Genomic DNA, 19,314 nt, shown 5'->3' with positions numbered 1-19,314 from the left:
TTCTCAACCTGCAGAAGAATCACACGCTCCTTCGTGCAGGAACACATTAAAAAAACATGTTTTCAGGTAACAGAAGTGACTTTTCCCTCTTCTCCGCTCATCCAGGTGCTGAGGCCGACTTGTTTTCGCTTCAGTCAAAGCGCGTCTTTGTCGAGCGCCTCAAACAGTCACTGTGTCGAACTGCATTCGGCTGAGAGTCGCTCACAGGCTGCAGTGTGCTCAGCAAACACCAGGATTAACATTTCTGGTACATTTACACCAGATTTTCTGTATTCAGTGACGTCAACTCTCTCAGGCTCGTGTGATTGGACGTCTTGTTGGTGTTAAAAACTGAACAGTTGTGTGTATTCGCTGAAGATGATGACACACACACACACACACATGAAAAAGACAGCTGAGGCCACCGTGGTTACATGAACACATTTTTATTGCAATAGCTCTATCGAAAGCAAAAAAGTTTTGATAAATATAAACACTATGCCGATGCTCAAATCGCCTCTGAGTACCCCTCCTACCCCCCTTTCCCTCCACGAGGAAAAAAAAGAGAGAAAGAAAGAGAGAAGGAAATAAAATAAAAGAAAAAGAAAACGGGCACCTGCCGAGGCGTCGATCAGAACATGAAAAAAAGCGACAACTCGAGTTTTCCTTATTTACAGAAGGAGGATTTCCATTTCCACCACTTTTCTCTTTTTTTTAAACTCTTTTTTTCTTCTTTTTCGTTTATAGGACGTACGTCGCTGAAAAATAATGCACATACGAAGGATACACACCTCCACAGTATTTTTTTAACTCTTTCTCTTTCCTGTAAAGCTAATAAACAACAGCATTCAACTCGGAAACTAAGAACACAGGTAGCAGGGTGGAGTGGGATCTGCTCCCCCCTCCCCCTCCACCGAAATCCTCCGAAGTTTCGGGGAAAAAACCGGACCCGCGCCCGATGGCAGGGCAATGAGCATCATCTTCACCGTCATGGTTGCCACTGACAGCATTTCCAACTGTTAACTGTACTACACAGCAGCAAATAAACTGTAATATAGTTACAAAAAATAAACATTAGGCAGAGGTTGTAATTTATTTCTTTATACAAATAACTGCAAAATGCCTATGTACTCTTAAAAAAAATACTAGCCTTGTATCGCTTTGTTTTCAGAGAAACAAGGTCGCCCCGATACAACAAAACAACCAAAAATAAGATGATTATTTTCCCTCTGTAAACTAGAATATAAACCAAAAGATTAGAGGAAAAGGAAACAAAAGTTTGCATAATGATGCAGTACCCTACGTCTTCTCTGCGAGGATTATATATATATCATATATATATAGATATAAATAGATATATCTATATATATATTACATAGGTCTCATTTCTTTCTCAATTCTCCAACCCAACAAGAAAAAAAATCATAACAGCTGATTTTCAACATCAGAATCGATAACATCGAGGACAGTTTTGAGGTTGAATTGTTGCCAAAATAAACACAAATTCTGTGTAAATGAATTCAGTCATGACAGGGAATTCAACAGGGGGGAAAATGCACCGTGAAGGCGATCAGACGTAAACGACACAGATCCATTTCCGAAGAAAAAAACAAAGAAAAAAGCTTCAAATAAATTAAGGGGGAATCTTCCAAAAACCCGCCGAAATCTAGCTCTACCATTTTTTTGCCATAGCGTTTAAGAAAAACTCAAAAGCAGCACGTCGCTGTAGCAGGAAGTCCACAAAACATAAGGAACAAAAACGCCGTCGTGTGTCGCCGCAGCCGAAGTGATCCGAGGTTCGATTTGTTCGTCGTCGAGGGAAGTTGGGTCAGATTGTTCAGAACGTAAGACACATCGCAGGCTTCGGAGGGAAACAGGGGGGTGAAAGGAGGGTTTCTCCTCTTTCTGTACCAGCGTTAGCGTTAACCTCCACCTTCTGAGCCGTGCAGACCGTCTCTTCTCGGCTCCGTCGTCACTACAGTTTGAAATAAGGAGGTGGGACGGCGGGAAAGGGAGGGAATATTTGGAAATTAGCTTCAAGTGGGGTTTTGTCTCGGTGAGTACGATGTGGGTCCTGGATGCTGATTAAATACGTGATACTCTGAGTTGCCTTGATGCAGTAAAACTCCACCTAAACCTCCACCAAGATTGATTAACCCTTTCAGTCAGTCGTCGAGCAAAAATCACTCTTTTCAGCTTCTGAAAACGCTGGTTTTGACTGTTTTGCGTCATTTAAATTGAATATCTTTGGACTATTTATCCATTTGTGTCTGAAAGCGTCACATCGTGCTCTTGGAAACTGTGATTCACTGTTTCCTGTTACTGTTTCAGACTCCTCGGTTACTCGATTAAATGTCAAAAATTTACACCAATGAAAACAACCACTGGATGCATCGAGCGTCTGACAGCTCTGAAAGCTTGGTTTGATGTGACTTCAGCACACAACAAATAACACATCAAGAGCTCGGTGGTGTTCGACACTGCCGTGTTTGTTGAGCAGATCTGTGAAGCAGATAATTAATAATGAACTTTAACTTTAAAATCATGAATCTTTATGTCATTTAATGAAAAAAAAGACTTTGGATTTTGCAGCTCGCGTCTTCCGAGTTTGAAAAGTCGTTTTCTACTTGCGTGTGCACCATGCAGCTACCTCGCCAAGACACCTGCGACTTTCGTACCAAGTCTACATGGTTGCAAGCAGCGGATGAAAACTTGTTTGAATGAACACATGGGGCCAGATGTGCAGAGTTCACTGCATCTGTGCAGCTCAGAGAGCATCGGTTCAAGCTGCCGGTCACGGCCGGCTGACCTTCGCTCAGTCTGACGGTGCTGCAAAAACCCATCATGGCGCCCTCTAAACCAGACTTGGGCAGTTATTTAAAGATACCTGTGCCGTGTGGGAGCCCGAACAGGACGACAGTGATGCGTCCCACACGAGCACGGCGACACTGACAGGCCTTCATCCGTCCAAACAGATTAAAAACGACAACAAAAAGCGTGGAAAAAAAAAAAAAAACAGGGCAAAGATAGACGAGCGAATACTGAACAATTGCAATTCTGTGGGCTACATGAGCTGTCAGTCTCTGCTCGAGCACATTTCTTTCTCTGAAAACAGTCGTGTGGGTTAATAGTCGTGGGAGAGCAGCGCGAGTAGAAATGCTAAATATGGGCGCATCAGTGAGAGAGAGGGAAGAGAGCGAGAGTTGTAACGGGTAAAGTATGACCAGCGCGCTGCACCTGGGGCTGCGGCTCAGGTTACTGGAAACCTCCGCACGTCACCCGCAGCCGGTGACGAACGGCCCTGCGTGCATGTGTGTGTGTGTGAAATATCCCGGACGTCATCAGGAGCCGCTGACAAAGAGCAGAAACGGGGGCACGCTGGAGATACCCTCGCCTAAATAGGCCTGCATGACCGGTGTGTGTGTGTGAGAGGAGACGGCGCATGACCGGGACATGCGTCCTCATGACGAGGGCGTCCATGTGCGTCTGCAGACCCGCCGCTGTCCCGCAGTGTACGCTTCACCTGCACAGATCTGATGCGTTTGCATCCCAGTGTCAACGTCCGTACTTTGTGCTTTTACCCTTCACAGCATTTTGTGTGTGTGTGTGTGTGTGTGTGTGTGTGTGTGTGTGTGTGTGTGTTTGCGCCGCTCTCCCTCGCTAACCTGAACTGTGCTACGGACCGTCTGAGGTAAAGCTGAAAATGTAAAAAAAAAAAAAAAAAAACTAGCTTCGGTTTGCTAAAGCAAGCGTCAGGGCGGTCGACGACGCCTCCCGCCGGCCGTAGCAGCTGAGCGTCCAAAACCTCTGCAAGCCACTTCAACGACTTCCTCACTTCTCTTTAAGGAGCAGTTCAACGTTTTGGGATCCTTATTTGCTTTTTTGCCAGGTGTTAGAAAGTTGATACCACTCTCATATTAGCAGCTAGCGCCTGTCAGCTTAAGCGTACCTCTGCTAGCATGCTACTGCCTTCCACTAAATTCCACTTTCACAATTTGTTTTTGTGATTTCTACTAAATGATGCAATTCCTCTGATCACATTAGCGTGTGGCTATTTAAATAATAAACTAGCAATTGATTTCTGCTGGGTTAAATTAGCATTAGCTAAGTTAAGCTAACGTTAGTCCACACATAACTTTCATATCCAGACCTCAGTTTGATTCAGCTATCGGCGAAGTGGCTTGAAGAGGTGACGGACTTAAGATAAATCAAACTTTCCAGCATTCGACTGGTGGCCGGCGCTCTTTCCCCGCCCCGCTGAGTACCATCTCTGCCAGGGAAGCTAACGACGAAATGCACCGGAACATCCACAACGAATAAATAATATGTGCGACAGAATATGAGGAGAGTAATGCTTGAAGGTTTCCAACCCATACTGGCGCAGTACCGTAGCTCCGTCAATCCAAAGGGGGGCTGGGGTCTGTACCTGACTCGGAGGAGGATGGGAACCAGCGCGGTACTTGTGCAATGCCACATATCGACTCTGAGGCTAAAATGCATCCAGCCACGAGCTCGCACCAAGTTTGTCAACAATGTAATAACTGTACGGTACCATGAGCGTGGGGGGGGGGGTGTCATAAAAATTAATATTTTAAGTTCAACATAGAAGTTTCCAAGTGTGTACCATAATGCCTTTTCTGAGTATTCCAGCCTCCCTTTTAATACCATATGGAGAAGCAGAACCATCTGATATAAGACTATCTGGGGTTCTGTTGAGGCCCCCCCTCAAATAAGTCTGTTGAACATTAGGGGGGGGGGAGCAGCGCACACTGGCAGCATCGATTGTGAGAAAAGGAAATGATTTAAAAAAAAAAAAAAAACAGAACAAGATATGCATATAAAACACAAAAAAAATCAGATGAAATACACTTAAAATAAAAAACTGCAAGCGTTTTTGTCGTCTGTTGTGATGTTGTTGTTGTTGTTGTTTTCTGCATCCAGAAGGGAGCGGCTTCTCGGCCTGGGCGAAGAGGTCAGAGGTCACCGGCGGGGGAGGCCGAAGGTCACAGGCAGAGTCAAGTGCCCCGAGCAGAGAGATGAGGAGGAGGAGGAGGAGGAGGAGGAGGGTGGGGAACCTCTATCGTCCTGTCGTTCAGTCTGAGGGAGAAATCACACAGAAACAGATCTGAAGTCAGTTTTCAGAAGCTTTTAGTGCAAACATGGCGGCAAAAACAGCCGACAGATGTCAGGCTGACGTGTTACTGAGCAGACGTGTGACTGCGAACTACAAAGGCGAGAATCACGTCACTTTACCAAATAAATACATTTTCTAATGAACTCTGGCTCTTCACCTGTTCTCCGACACACCTGTCACCAGCAAACTGACGCAGCATTTCTGAACCAAAGGAAGGAACACGCTGATCTATTACGTTTGCCGAATTGACAAAAGGGGACAAATAATGAAGAATTTACCATCGACAGGTTTTCGCAAAGTTTCTAAAGTTCACCCAAACTCAACAACTCACAAAACTCTGCGATTTTTCAAGGGAGTCTGGGGCTGATTTGCCACCTCAAATTATCCGTCCGCAGGTTTTGAGTTAAAAACACCAAGGCCGGATCGGACCCTAATCTAAATAACGTGTCCAAAACACTTTGTGCATTTTAGTTTAAAAGCGAAAGAACAAATAAAACTAACAATAATGAAGCCTGAACACAAAAGGTCCCGAACGTTCAGCAGTTTCAGCTTCTCAACTGTGATTCGCTGCTTTCTTTTATTGTCTGTGACAGTAAAATTCATGACGAGCGTTTTCACTTTTCTCATCGACAAAACATGAAAAAACAGAGAGACCGCTACTGTGGCCGATGGAAGAAAAGCTTGTTTTCTGTTTGCCTGACGTGACCCAAACACACACACACATACACACACACACACACACACACACACACACACACACACACACACACACAGAAAGACGCTGGAATGTGGCTGGTTCACTGACAGCGGTTTTGGACTGACAATATTAGTTGTTTTTGGAGATCTTGAAGCCAAGTGGTGCTGACTAATTTTGACTGGAATCTGTCTGGCTGCGGACTCGGCCTTCCAAGCGCAGCTGCAGAGGAGCGAAAACCTCGCTTCTCCCAGTCTGAGGAGTGAAACTGTACATGTTGGCGTCGTGGAAGCAGAGTTCCTCCCGCCTGACGGTGGGGTCGCGGCCGGACAACGCCGCTGATGAATGAATTAGTCTCATTCGTGATGAAGGAGACGAGCCACAGAGCCCCTCTCAGAGTGTTTTGGCTTGCTGAGGTGTGTCGGGGCTGTTCAGAGAAGCAGCCAGATGTCAGACATCTCCAGGCGGCTTGGCTCAAACTGCTCGCTGCATGAAAAAAACTGTTTGTCTGGTAAATAAGTGAGCGCGGACGATGAACTTTGGATTCGGTTTGCTGCCAGCAGACACACACACACACTTTGTTTCCTGCCCTGCTATCATGGCCGGGCCCGGGCTGTCAGGTCGGCTGTTTTGGTGCGGTCCGGCGGCCCCGGGTGACCGCGGCGATGGCCGCCGTCCAGCTGGGTTATTCCACTGAGAGCGAGGCTTTGTCTGACACAACAATGCGAGCAGCACGCCACAATACAGATGCTTTGACAGGGGGCACTGCTGGAATGCTGCTGCTCTGTTTGTCGGCCGCGGGGATGGAGGGATGGATGAACGGACGGACGGATGGAAAGATGGGAGCGCACAGAGCGGAGGAGTGATGGCGAACGCTCTCTGCGCGGCCTAAACGCCATCCGGTCCGACCAAATTACAGCCGAAGGCGACGAAAAGTCCCTCAGCTGCTGGACATCCACCACAAACACCTCACGCCAAGAGAGGCCGGGGAGCGCAGACGAACCTGGCAACCCGAGACAGGAGACGGAGGATGAGCCACACTTCCTGCCGCGGCGAAGACAGGCGCTGCTCGCCAAAATAAAACTCGACACACTCTCAGACCCAAACAAAACTCTGTGTTTACTTGACATTGCAAAACATGTCAGAGCCTGAGAGGAAACAAGTGGAAGCACAGATGAAACCGTGCGAGCTCAAAACCAGCCTCTCTTCTTCTGTGGTGCTCAGCATTACATTAAAAACAGCTCATCCCATCATACACCTTCCTTTTTTTATTCTTTAATGATTCTTCACCCCAATCTGCTGCCTTTTCACTGCACTATGTTATGCACTAATTTAGCTGCATCTGTTATGTATATATGTTAAATGTCTATTGTTTTCATACTGTTGTAATGTAAACAGATGGTCACCACAGCTTGTAGCCTTTTATTTTGAAGCAGCAACAGGAAATGCACTTTGTTTATCACTGTGGATACACACTGGGACATCATGTACCTTCTCAGCAGTTTCTTAAGCAAATCACATTTAAATGTTGTTGGGAGGTTATAAGAAGAAGAACAAAGAGCAGAAAGGATGTGCAAACCAACACACATACACACACACACACACACACACACACACACACACACACACACACACACACACACACCCCTGCAAATTTGAACTGCATTTCGAGAAAAAATGGCTGAGGAAGGTAAGAAAAATGAACACGTTTCCATCAATGACTGCTACGCAAATATTGCGAGTTGGTTCATGGAGATCAGCAGCAGGTGGCGCTAAACCTCGAGTCACGTGACTTTAAACCACTGCGGTAGAAGAGGCGGGACGATGCCGTCACTGTAAAAGATCGCCAGTCAAACGTCAAACGGTGCAAAACAACGCGGAGAACGTGACGATCCTTCATTGATTCACCGACTCCTCCACCTCCGCCAAGCGTTTACACTTGTTTGCATTATTTTTACTTATTCATATAGATATTTTTTAGGTTTTTTTTTTAGCTTTTCCACAGTTTTTTTCATGCGTGACTTGAACATGTGAACAAAACAGGTGGATGGAAACCCGCCGAGCCAGAGACAGACGGAGTGGAAAAGAGAAAGACAAAGAGGGAGCAGGTTGAGGTCTCTGGGTTTCTCTGCAGTCCAGGACTTTGATCAAAACAACGCTGTGAGGACGGGAGCCTGCCTGACCTGAACTGCCCTCAGCTGAACACACACACACACACACACACACACACACACACACACACACAAACCACAAAATCGGGTTATAAAAACACAGTTCGCCAAACACCTGCGTTAGCTAACAGCTTGTTGCGTGGTTGCGACACAGGCAGGTGTTCGGAGCCGTGAAGGCCTCCCTCCCGCCCGCCCTCCCCATCCCTCCCAGCCTCTCTGTCCTCAAACCCCCCTTCACCCAGCTGGAACGACAGATGAAAGGCATCATGGGAGTGAACAGCGAGCGTAACCAGTTGACCTGACGGGGGTCGGCGTGACAGCCGGGGCGACGGCCTTTTAAGTGCAGATCGAGGAAGGAAAATTCGATCTGGATCGCCGTTGGTGAACGATTTTCGGCTTTTTGTTTCTGGGTTTAAGGTCGCCTGAGCAACAAACGGGCGCGGGACAAACAACACTTAAAATCTACATTCAGATAAATAATCACTTCCTGTGACAGAGAGCATACAAAACATGGACAATGGCCACAAAACAGCAACAAAATGTGGATGAGACTGAAGCAGCTTGTTGCCACAGCAGCGGTGTGTCAACACGGCCGCCATATTGGTACAGGGGAGCCGCACCTCCTGAAGGTCTGTCCATGATTAAAACCACCAGAACTCGCTGAATGTTCAGCTCATTTTCCAGCAGTTTGTTGCAAACACACATGTACTCATGAGGCAGGATGCTCGACTGGATTAAAAATATGTGAAATATTTTCCAGTATGTTCCTCAAACAAGGACTGCGGTCATTATTTTGATTAATCAAATCAGGTCACCAAATGTCTCAAAACGTCCTTGAAAAGCAGATCCCACAGAGCGGCTCTGGACTGAAATTCAAAGTTCTGGGAAACACCTCCTTAAATTCTGTAATCCCCCAGGAATCCACTGACCAATGAGAACCCTGCTGGCTCCAACGCGTCCAGGGTTACGGGATCAATTCCCTGTTTAGCTCAATGGACACCAACGCTGCAGGGTTTATAGACTCCCATGCTTCCCAGTGCAGGCCACCCATGCTAAAAGCACATCTAGCATGTCAGTGCTTTGAATTAGGGCGCTCATCAAACACTGCGACTTATTTTAACCTTATTTATTGGCTAAATGGACACTAAAATGGGCGTCAAAGGCAAAACTTCAACCTCTGGGGGGCTTTTAGACCGCCGCAAACACTTTGCTGTGACAGTCCCAATGGCTGCTTGAAATCAAAATTGCTTTGTGTGCATGCGTGATGGTTAATAATTCTAACATCTGTGGGCATGTGTACGTGGCCATTTGAGATAGAGAGACCTCTGCCTGCAACACATACACACACACACACACACACACACACACACACACACACACACACACACACACTGAGCAAAAAGGGGGGTCCTGTTACGAGCATGCCTCAGACCAGCCCATAAATTCATGTCAGTCTGGAAATAGACCTGTAAATATAGACGGGCCTGGCCGTGGAGGTGGGAACGAGAGCGGAAAGGGCAGCCTCGTACCATCTTCTCTCACATCTCACCCCCCGCACCTCACACTCTGCCTAACCCTTCACCATGTGGGGGGGGGGAGGGGGGAAAAGGGCAGGTTCCCACCGCCGTCGCCTCCATCTAAAAATCCCCTCTCCGAACCGTTAAAGCTTCCTCTCCTGACCCAACTTTAACCTTTGCCTTCTTATATCCACCTGATCTAATGGGGCTGAGGGCGGGCTCTTTCCCATGATCCTCCTGTGTTCACTCTTTAATACATTATGGCTGGACCACAATGATAAAACATTCGGCCAGAAGTTGTTGCTTTCACAACATATAATATGCCAAAAAATGGGGAAAATGCTGATCAAACACGCAAAGTGACGTCTTCAAACGGCTTATTTCATCTGATCAGAACTCAATAAAAGACCTGAAATCTTCATTCACGCCCATTCGAAGCATCAGATCTTCAACACATAATCAATTATAAAGCCTGTTGATGATTCATTTCCCATCAATCAACTACTTCTGCCATCCAACCAGGAGCATCAGTGCGAGTTAGTGCACGTTCAGTTACCCTTCAACTGTAAATAATACATTTCTAACACATTTGCAAGCCAAGGAAAGGTGTTATACATCATTAGACAGTGCTGCAAACAAAACAGCTGAAAAAAGGTGCTTTATCCAGAGTTTGGACGTGCGTTAAAACTTTCTGCCGGGGGAGTTCAGAGCACAAGAAATCTCTTTTATCATCACAAAGCAAAACAAGTGCGAGTGGCAGAAAGTCTGGGAAGGTGCTCCTGCTCCACCACAAGTCGCCCGAGTGTTGAAGAGCAGAAACACGAAGCAGACATCATCCTCTGAGTCACCGTCTGCTCACCGTCTTTATGATAAGAAAACCCAGCGGCAGAGACGGCGTGGAGGCACGGCGCCCGTCCACACGGCTTCTCAGCCAGACTCTCTCTAAACGAGTGAAAATGTCGAGATCCAGCCGAGACGTCTGTAATTTGTCTGGTCAGAAGAAACAAGGTAACACCTGACGGCAACGTCTTTACTGCAGGACACATGAAACTGAAACAGCTGAATGATCACAGCAGACCTGATCAGCGAATAGTTCCCAAAGCAACATGTCTGAGTAAACAACAGGCCGAAACACAAAGACAATCTGACTCAGAAGCAGCAACAGAAACCTTCAGAGCTGCAATGATCAGCTGATTATCATTGCACAGAAGATGTATGTGCACCTACATTAACTGTTTCAACCATTTTTTGAAGCAAAATCTGAACTATTCCCTCGTTTAAGCTTCTCTAATGTAAGAATTTGCTGCTTTCTTTCTCACATATGAGGCTAAACTGAATATCTTTGAGTTGGTTTGATTAAAAAAAAGGATTTTGATGGCACCACTTTGGCCAAATGAACACAAAAAAGCCCCCAAAACTCTCAGGAGTGCAGCCACATCGGCAGCTGAATTAAACGTGGAATTAAAGCGGATTTCATCGGATCCTACGTGACAGATCCGATCCTGAACCCCGGCTGAAGTAAACACACCAAACTCATGCTTGATTTAATATTTACAGCACTGTTTCATGAGCTTGACAGCTGGACAGAAAGGCCCCCCCGCCCCCCCCCGGGTCAAGGATCCAGGTGTGCCTGTATCAGTTCAACACCGCAGCTGAGAGGAAGCGCATTCCTGAGTGATGATGATGCGTTTCCTCTCGGCCCCGCTGTGTGCCTTGACACGCTGCCGCCGCAATTACGGCGCCACATCAAAGGCTGCCTGCCATGACTCAGCACGCACTCGCACACGCACACACACACACACACACACACCTACCTAGATGCAGAGCATGAACTGTAAACACACGCAGACTAAGACTGATCATACTCAGTGAGTGTGAGAGGATTCAATTCTGAACGCTACCTTGAACTGCATCAACCAAACCACACACACGCACACACACGCACGCACGCACGCACACAAACACACACCTTATGAACCTGCTGGCAGTGGCTGAAAACAAAAGTACACACAGACAGACGGACAAACACAAACACACACAATAGGATGTGCTTGAGCGATTTGAGTGTCGGTTGATCTCCTGTGCTAGCAAGCACACATTCACACACACACACACACACACACACACACACACACACACACACACAAGCTCTTTCATCTCTGTTCAGCACCACGATAAACAAATGAGTCAGTCGGCGCTCGCAGACAATCCTGACTCATGCTCATGCACGAAGCGACCGAGAAAAACGACCGTTCGGGGAGGAAGTGGGGGGGCGGGGGAGGTGAGGGGGGAGGAGAGAACACCGGAGAGGACGAGGACGAGGGGGTGAAAGAGAAAAGGAGGCGATCAAAGAGGAAGCGAAGGGCTGAAAGTGGAGTGAAAACATCCTCTTGATCTGTGCACGCCGTCTATGACGCCGACCGTAGACCTGACCTCAGCATGAACACACACACACACACACACACACACACACACACACACACACACACACACACACACCCATGTCTGGACTTATGTGAGGTCACCGAGCGCTTTGCTGCGTCGGAGCATCTCCAGGTAAAAACATCATAACAGCCTTTAAAGCTGCAGCAAACTGGCGTCTCACTGCCGGCTGCTGCCGCCGACGCACCGACACATGAACCTACTGTACGATAAACGTAACGGCTCTGAACCCGAGACCAGAACCACGATACAGACATCCACCTGTCCCCCCCAAACCCCTCCAAACCTCTGCCTCTGCAGGTGAAGCCTCTTTATGTCCACGCATATTACAACACAAGTTTTAGCTGGAACGCTTTAGCAGTGCACCAGCTGTAGCATGCTAGCACTCAAGCTAATGTAGAGAACTGCTGAGTTTTTACACACATGAAGGTTTTGGATCTCATTGAAAGCCTCACACCTCCACAGCTCAATGCGATTTTGCATACATTTACCATATTGTGATAAACATCAGTATCAGAAATCATTAACTACGCAGACAATCACATCCATCTAAAACGATTATTGACCTTTAAAAAGCTTGAACATGATGCCTTTAACTGCACTGCAGCTGCATTCAGTGAAGCTGGATTGTGTTTACATTAATTGGCCAATTAATGGATGAGCTGATGTAGAGGAAAACAGCTGATGGCTATCTCATAATAGAATAACTGCTGAGCTCGTTTGTAAAAAAAACAAACATACATTTCTCTTCTCATGAATGCTTTGTGTTTTTCCACTGTTGGTCAAAACAAGTAAGGAATTGCATGACGTCAATTTGGATCCTGACTGCTCCCGATGGCAATTTGCCGCCGGTTTAATAGACTCATAATTTAATGACCGTAATAATAAAAAGATTAGACTCATCGTCTGCCTACTTGACAATTTGCTGCAGCGTAAACAACACTCTCCGTCAGCTTTCGGTGAACAAATGAAGGCAGAAAAGCTGCAAGAAGCGTTCAGGTGCCTGCTGCACTGCTGGCTGACGCAGAAAATAAGAGAGTAGAAGAAGAGAGGAAGCACATCGGGAGTAATATTAACACAATGCACACTTGAAAACCCAACGCTGATTCAACTAAGTTCTTGAAATCTGTTTGAGTGAGAGTTAGCGGGGTCTACTCGAGACCACTGATTGTGACAGAAGTCGAAATGATCTTTTTCAAAACTTTTTGAAGGTGGTTGATGCAATGCAAGTTCAGGCAAATCACCACTAAAACAGCGAGGATGCGATGTTAGCAGGCGGTCTGACGACGTCTTCGACTGTGACTTTTCAATGCAACGTGAGCCGAGCGGCAGCGGGAATGAAGGAGCCTCAATTTATAGAGAGGAAAACTACACTGTGTACATTAACACGAGTACACTTTAAAACGGTTATATACTAAGTAGCACCAAGTGCAAACCAATGAGAGTTGATTTACCTGCAACTCTGAACAGTAATTTCCATTTTTCAATCGACATTTTCTGGTTTCAGCTGCTCACTTTTCTTCATCAATCTTCACAGGATTTGCCACTTTTCTTTGTCATAAATGACAGTAAATTAAACATTTTTGACTGTTTGATAAAATCAGCTTGAGCTCTGGGAATCTTTTTTACTTTTATTACAAATGATTAGAAAATTATCTGCAGCTTAATCTGTGATGAAATAAAATCTGCAGCTCTACAAACTTTGACAACAATGTTTAATTAACACAACAGTCTCGACGAACGCTGCTGCCAGGTCGCTGCTCCGAGGTGTTTTACGTGTTTTGCCATCGTGCTAAACGGCTCCTGCTGGCACTGCACTCTGCCATGTTTTGTACACACGAATATATTTTTTCAAAGATGTAGAAAAGTGTCTCAAGTGACAGCCTCACAGCAGACAAAAGGCTGTGAGCGCACAAACGCCCACGCATTAGTACACTCTGCACACATGCTGACACAAAGAAAACAGCGGCACGTGCACAGACAGGCACAGACAGACACCGCCGGCTACAAAGACAGGAAGTCAGGGCCTTTTTTTGGGTGACTCAGTCCACACTTGACCTCAGATAAACCTCGGTTCATTCAGCGAGCTAATTGTCTACCAGCCTGCTTGCACACAACATACACACAGACCTCAGGATGAACCACATATCGGTGCCACTTCCTGGACCAGGACTGCTACAGCCCAGGATTCAGCTCCCTGGACAGATGCCTTCAAAGACGACGGCTGGCTGCTGAAAGCGTCTGAAGACAGCCTCGTCAAGATCACAGAGACTCGTTCTAAAATAGATTCACTAGAGAAGCTGCAAATTGATATAATACGACTAATAATAGCAGCGGCGCTTCGGGTTATTTTGGATTTCAGAGAGGAAAAAATATGCGCGACACTTGTTCTCTTTTACTCACACATGAAAGCTCACTCTCATGCACACACAAAGCAAGAAACTATGTTTTCACCACATGCAGGCCGGCTGCTGTGGCTGCGTTAACTCCAGAAACCCAGTGAAAGATTTTCCTACCAAATACAACTGTGAAGTTGAAAAGAGCCGTTAAAACAATGGTTGTCAGATGAGACAAACAAAAATTAGCATCGCGGCACACAAACACACAGAAGCACGCTTGAAAATAAACTCACCCTTGGTTGTTGCGGTGACTCCATCAGATTTGGTGAAGTCTATACTGGCATAGGCTCCATTCTCCAGCAGAGGCACCGTCCCCGCCGCCGCCGCCGCCGCCGAGCTCCCATTGCTGCTACCAGCTCCCGACGTCGCGGCGCCCATATTGCTCCCGTCCTCCCTCAGCTCCAAGGCAATGTAATTGAGGCCGTTCTGGTAGCCCACAGACATGTCCCTGCACATTCGACCTGCTCCAGCCCCCGAGGAGGAGGATGCTGAGGCTCCGGAGGCCCTGCCCATTTCCATGGATCTGACTGGGGCATGGTGAGCCGGCGAGTCCCCTAGACCCTCCATGGACACCCACACACTGTCAAAAGATGCTGAGCTGGCCCATCTGGAAGCCTGACCCTCCGTTAAGTAAGATCCGTTGGGGGCTGTGGGGTTGACCAGTGTGGAGTGGGCAGCTGAAGATGAGGGGCCAAGTCCTCCCCCAGGGGGAGTTGAATTAGAGGAGGAAGTGGAGGAGAATGTCTCAGAGCTGTGTCTCCTCCTGCCTTGGGGGTCGGCCCGAACCACCTTGGGTTCCAGCTGGTGTGTCGGCGCCCTGCCTGGGCTCAGAGGAGGGAGAGGAGGAGAAATGGATGAGGAGGCGGCGGAGGGAGCGTGACCGTAACGTCCCTCTACCACACAGAGATGCTGCAGCATGGCCGTGGGACTCGTTTGCGTCCTCTCACCTCTGCTGAGGTTGAAGTTCATGTCCGTGTAGTCGTCCCCCATTGACCGCCAGTGACCTCCGGCCGGGACTCCAGGGGAGGCCAGCGCCCCAGGATTGCTCGCCAGGGGTCGGATATAGCTGGGTGGGTTCCAGGGAGCAACAAGGCTGGGTCTGGGAGACTGGTTTTTACCCAGACATTCTGCGCTGTCCCGCTGGTCGGCCCCTACCTCCACGCTCATATAGTCCTGGTGAATCCGGGGCTGGGGAGGGGAGCGACGGTGGTCACTGGATTCCAGGGAAGGTGCTTCGTCTTGGGCAGAGAGAGGGTAAGCGGGGGGTTGCTGTTGGTGGGGGTAGTGATCTCCAAACTCAATGTTGATATACTCTCCGGGACTGGAGGGCCCTTCGGATGAGCTGACAGTGGCGGGGACTGAGGTGGAGGTGCCTGCAGACGCTGTGGAGGGCTCACTAACCCGCAGCGGGCCGTGGAAACTTCTTCTGCCTAAAGGGAGGCGGTTGGGCCTCACGACGCGTCGGTCGGCCATCGCTGCAGTCGTATGGTGAGCTCCGTAAGGCGGGGGTGGGTGAGAGGGGGTGGAGGTGCTACTACCCCCCCCACCCCTCTTCTCTGGTGTTGACATGGAAGCTGTGGCAACTGATGAATATACTGGCTTGGCAGGAGAACTCATAGGAACATATTCCCCATACTCTTTCTCATCCCTCTCTCTGGTGGGGGCCTTGTAGGAGCGGGGGAGGGAGAAATAAGGACTGTAAGACTTTGGGGTGGCCTCAGGTGTGCCAGGTGTGTAATAACCACTGCTCCCTTCGTTTGAGAGCTTGCGCCCCCCGCTGCTGCTGTATGACATGTCCATATATTCCCCATTCTCTGGTCTCTCTGCTATGCTGTCACTCCCACTGGCACCTGCCATGCTGGAGCTACTGTGAGGGCTGGGGGAGGCCTGCCCTGGAGAGGGGGAGCTGCCACTGGCCCCCGGGAGCATCATCATGTAGCCGTGGGAGTCTGTGGAGGATTGAGGCTGCAGCTGGGGGTGGGCTGAACGGGGACCTAAAGCCGGACTGTGAAGCTGAGGAGAATGGGAGATGGGATGGGAGTAAGAGCTGGGTTGCATAGGCATGTAGTCGGGAGGCGTGTCCCGCGGCGAGGCAGCCACGCCGCACATCATGGGCATGTAGCCGCTGTCTTCCTTGGCGGAGGAGGAGGAGAGGGGTGGGCGCTCAGCACCGGCCTCTGTCCTGGAGAGTGTGGAGGGGCGGCTCTGCTGGCTGTGCTCAGAGCAGGAGCTGTAGTCAGAGCGGAGCGAGGAAGAGGAGGAGGACGGCCCGCCGCGGAGCAGCCCACTGCCAAACGGTAACACAACGTCCGACCCCTCATCCAATGAGAAGTTGGTCTGGGTCATTTTCTGGTAAACTGCCACTCCAGAGCCACCGGTTGCACCACCAGCTGGTCTGGAGAAAGAGTGAGTCCTCCTCCTCAGTGATGATGACGACGACGAAGAAAAGCGCTCATCCTCTGTTGTCGACGTGCTCTCATCTCGTGGCGTGTCACCCCCGCTGTTGTTCCCGGAGCCCCCGCCGGTGCCAAAGACCTCCCGGTTCCAGCCCATGGCCATATAATCATTCAGGCAGTTCTCTTCTCTGATTGGTGGGGTGTTGCCCAGGGAGTCAGGTGTATTACTCCTCACCCTGAAGTACCGAAAGTCACCAGGACTGGAGCCGTACTCATCTGAAGAGTTGAAGCCACCGTCTGATGGTGAGCCGCATATCGAGGCGCTTGACGGGCGGGTGAGAGTGTCAGAGACTGAGCCATGGCCGCTGCTGGAGGAGACGCTCACCGGACTGGTGGTGGAGGGGAAGTGAGAGACCGGCAACGAGGCGGAGCGGGCGTGGTAGGTGGACGACGACCCTGGGATGGCTCTGACGTAGCGTCCGCTGCCAGTGCTCGTGCCAGCGTTTCCTGTGGCGACGCCACTACCGCTGCTGCTGCCACCCCCTTCCTGACGACCATGGTGGGCCCGTGCTGAGTTGAGGTGAACCAGACTTCCTGTGGCAGAGCGGAATGGCCGGTTCATCGTCCCCTCGCCCTCGCTGGATGTCCGGAAGCGATAACCACTCGCCCCGGAGCTCTTACTCGAAGGTGGCGTGCCAACAACTGACTCTGTCCTCGACCGCCGCTGCAATCCCGTCTGGCTCGGCGGCAGGTTGCCCAGGTGGCGCCGCGTCGTGATAAACGGCATGGGGTTGGAGCCCGACGACTGGCTCTTACTTCTGGGCCGAAACTCTGCAAAAGCTTTCAGGGCTTTCATTGTCTCCAAGATGGTCTCGTGCATGTTTTGGGCCACAACCGAATCATCCACCTGCATCCATATCTCCCCGGGCCCAATAGAGGAGGAGCGACCCACCTCGATGAAAAAGAAGCTCTCTGAATGTCCACAACGTCTGATGTTCATCAACTGAAGGTTAACACAGGGGGTTTCAGAGTTCAGCTTAACGAGGTGAATGGTTTTAGTAGAGAGGCATAGCCGGTAAACACCTGTGAGGTTTTTAGTTTGACCCAGTCCCTTAGGTTTCACATTCACCTGCCACACCTCTTTAAACACAGTACCAGGGGTGACTGTACCATATCCATCATCTAAATCATCAGAATCCAAGTGCCCTTTTTTACCCTCACTCATCAGCTCACTGACAGCTACGTACCAGTCCTCTTGCTCCTGCTCGTTTTCAGCCACAATGGCAAAATACTCGTCCTTAGTATAAAGGGCAATGAGGTGTTTGTTTTTGGAATCCGCCCTTTTGTTCACCGTGAAGCACTGGTAGAGGTAAATAACCCTTTTCGGGGGAGACGGGGCGACCGCTCCGCCGCTGGCGGCGGCCGCGGCAGCAGAGCGCAGGCTGTTCCTGAATTTCTTCTCGCTGTCGTAGTACTCCAAGCGGCTCGGCCCGAGGTGGCTGGCAGCCCGAAGCACGAAAAACCTCTTGTGTCCGTGTTTTTGCTTTCTTAAATAGCCACATTTTCGAATATCATCCACAACGTCCGAGGTATTTGCAACGTTCACTGCCGCGTATACATGGCTGCTGCTGCTGCTGCTGCTGCTAGCGGCGGAAGAAGCGGCGGGGTCCTCGGCGGTGTGTACCTGGCTGAGGGACGAGGAGGAGGCTTTCCTGGCCGGGGACTCTGCGATGTTTTCTCCGGAAAGATGCTGCTGTTGCTGCTGCGGGGCTAGCTGGTAGTGATGGTGCTGCTGTTGATCCTTTGGCGGGTGATAGTGGCTGAGGTGTTGATGGTGGAGGTGGTTGGAGGGCGGTAAATGTTGATGGAAACGAGAGCCGCCTCCTCCTCCTCCTCCGCCGCCGCCGCCGATATTAATTAACGGGGAAGGGGGTTCCCCGACCGAGCCGTCTCCGTTTTCGGTGGCGGCTGCAGATTTCGTCCCCACGTCCCTCTGCTGCGTCTCCACCATCAACATCGCTGCCTTACCTTCCTGGTAATTCGTGAAATTTGCCATCAGAGAATACAATCAAAGGTCACTTTACTAGCAAGCTAATCCGAGTGGACCTAGACCCCATTCTTGTTTTGGGAGACGAGCTCCCGAGTCCGGGTAGGCCAGCTAACGTTGACTCGCACGGCTCAGATTTGCAATCCTCACGGACCGGCTTTGTTATTCCGTCAAAAAGCGAGTCCCTTTGCCCTTTCAGCAGCGAGGCAGGTATTCCAATGCGGGCTTTTTTCACGAAATGAAGCCTACCGTGTACAACATGACCACGTTCAGCCGTGTTTCTATAATCGGGAGGATCCGGCTAGCTCGGTTAGCAATCCGTTCCCTTCTCCTCCTGTACACATCTCTACGGGCCAGAGCACAAACAACACATGACCCTCTGCGTCACAGACCAAACGGGAGGAACAAAGAGTCAGAGACGGGCGCTGATTGGCCCGTCATTTTGACTGACATTCTTTGACAGAAGTCGCGACCAATCGCTATAAGATATTAGTGCTTGCGTCAATAGTTCTGCCCAATCTCGTCGCACACAGTT

The 19,314-nt window shown here is 49.3% G+C and overlaps 1 protein-coding gene across 1 annotated transcript; it reads right to left on the bottom strand.

Moving 5' to 3' along the window:
* Positions 1-418: 418 nt before the first annotated feature.
* On the bottom strand, positions 419-19,110 carry irs4b (insulin receptor substrate 4b). The gene is made up of 2 exons (XM_076724854.1): positions 14,570-19,110; positions 419-5,076 (listed from the first exon to the last, which is right to left on the bottom strand). The coding sequence occupies exons 1-2, from the start codon at positions 18,786-18,788 to the stop codon at positions 5,072-5,074; spliced, it is 4,224 nt and encodes a 1,407-aa protein (XP_076580969.1). The 5' UTR covers positions 18,789-19,110; the 3' UTR covers positions 419-5,071.
* Between the last annotated feature and the right edge of the window lie 204 nt (positions 19,111-19,314).

The sequence above is a fragment of the Chaetodon auriga genome, chromosome 24 (assembly GCF_051107435.1).
Source record: "Chaetodon auriga isolate fChaAug3 chromosome 24, fChaAug3.hap1, whole genome shotgun sequence".
In the NCBI taxonomy this organism is placed as follows: domain Eukaryota; kingdom Metazoa; phylum Chordata; class Actinopteri; order Chaetodontiformes; family Chaetodontidae; genus Chaetodon; species Chaetodon auriga.
Note: the sequence above shows the minus strand (reverse complement) of the source record. Positions and strands in the feature narration are given on the sequence as shown.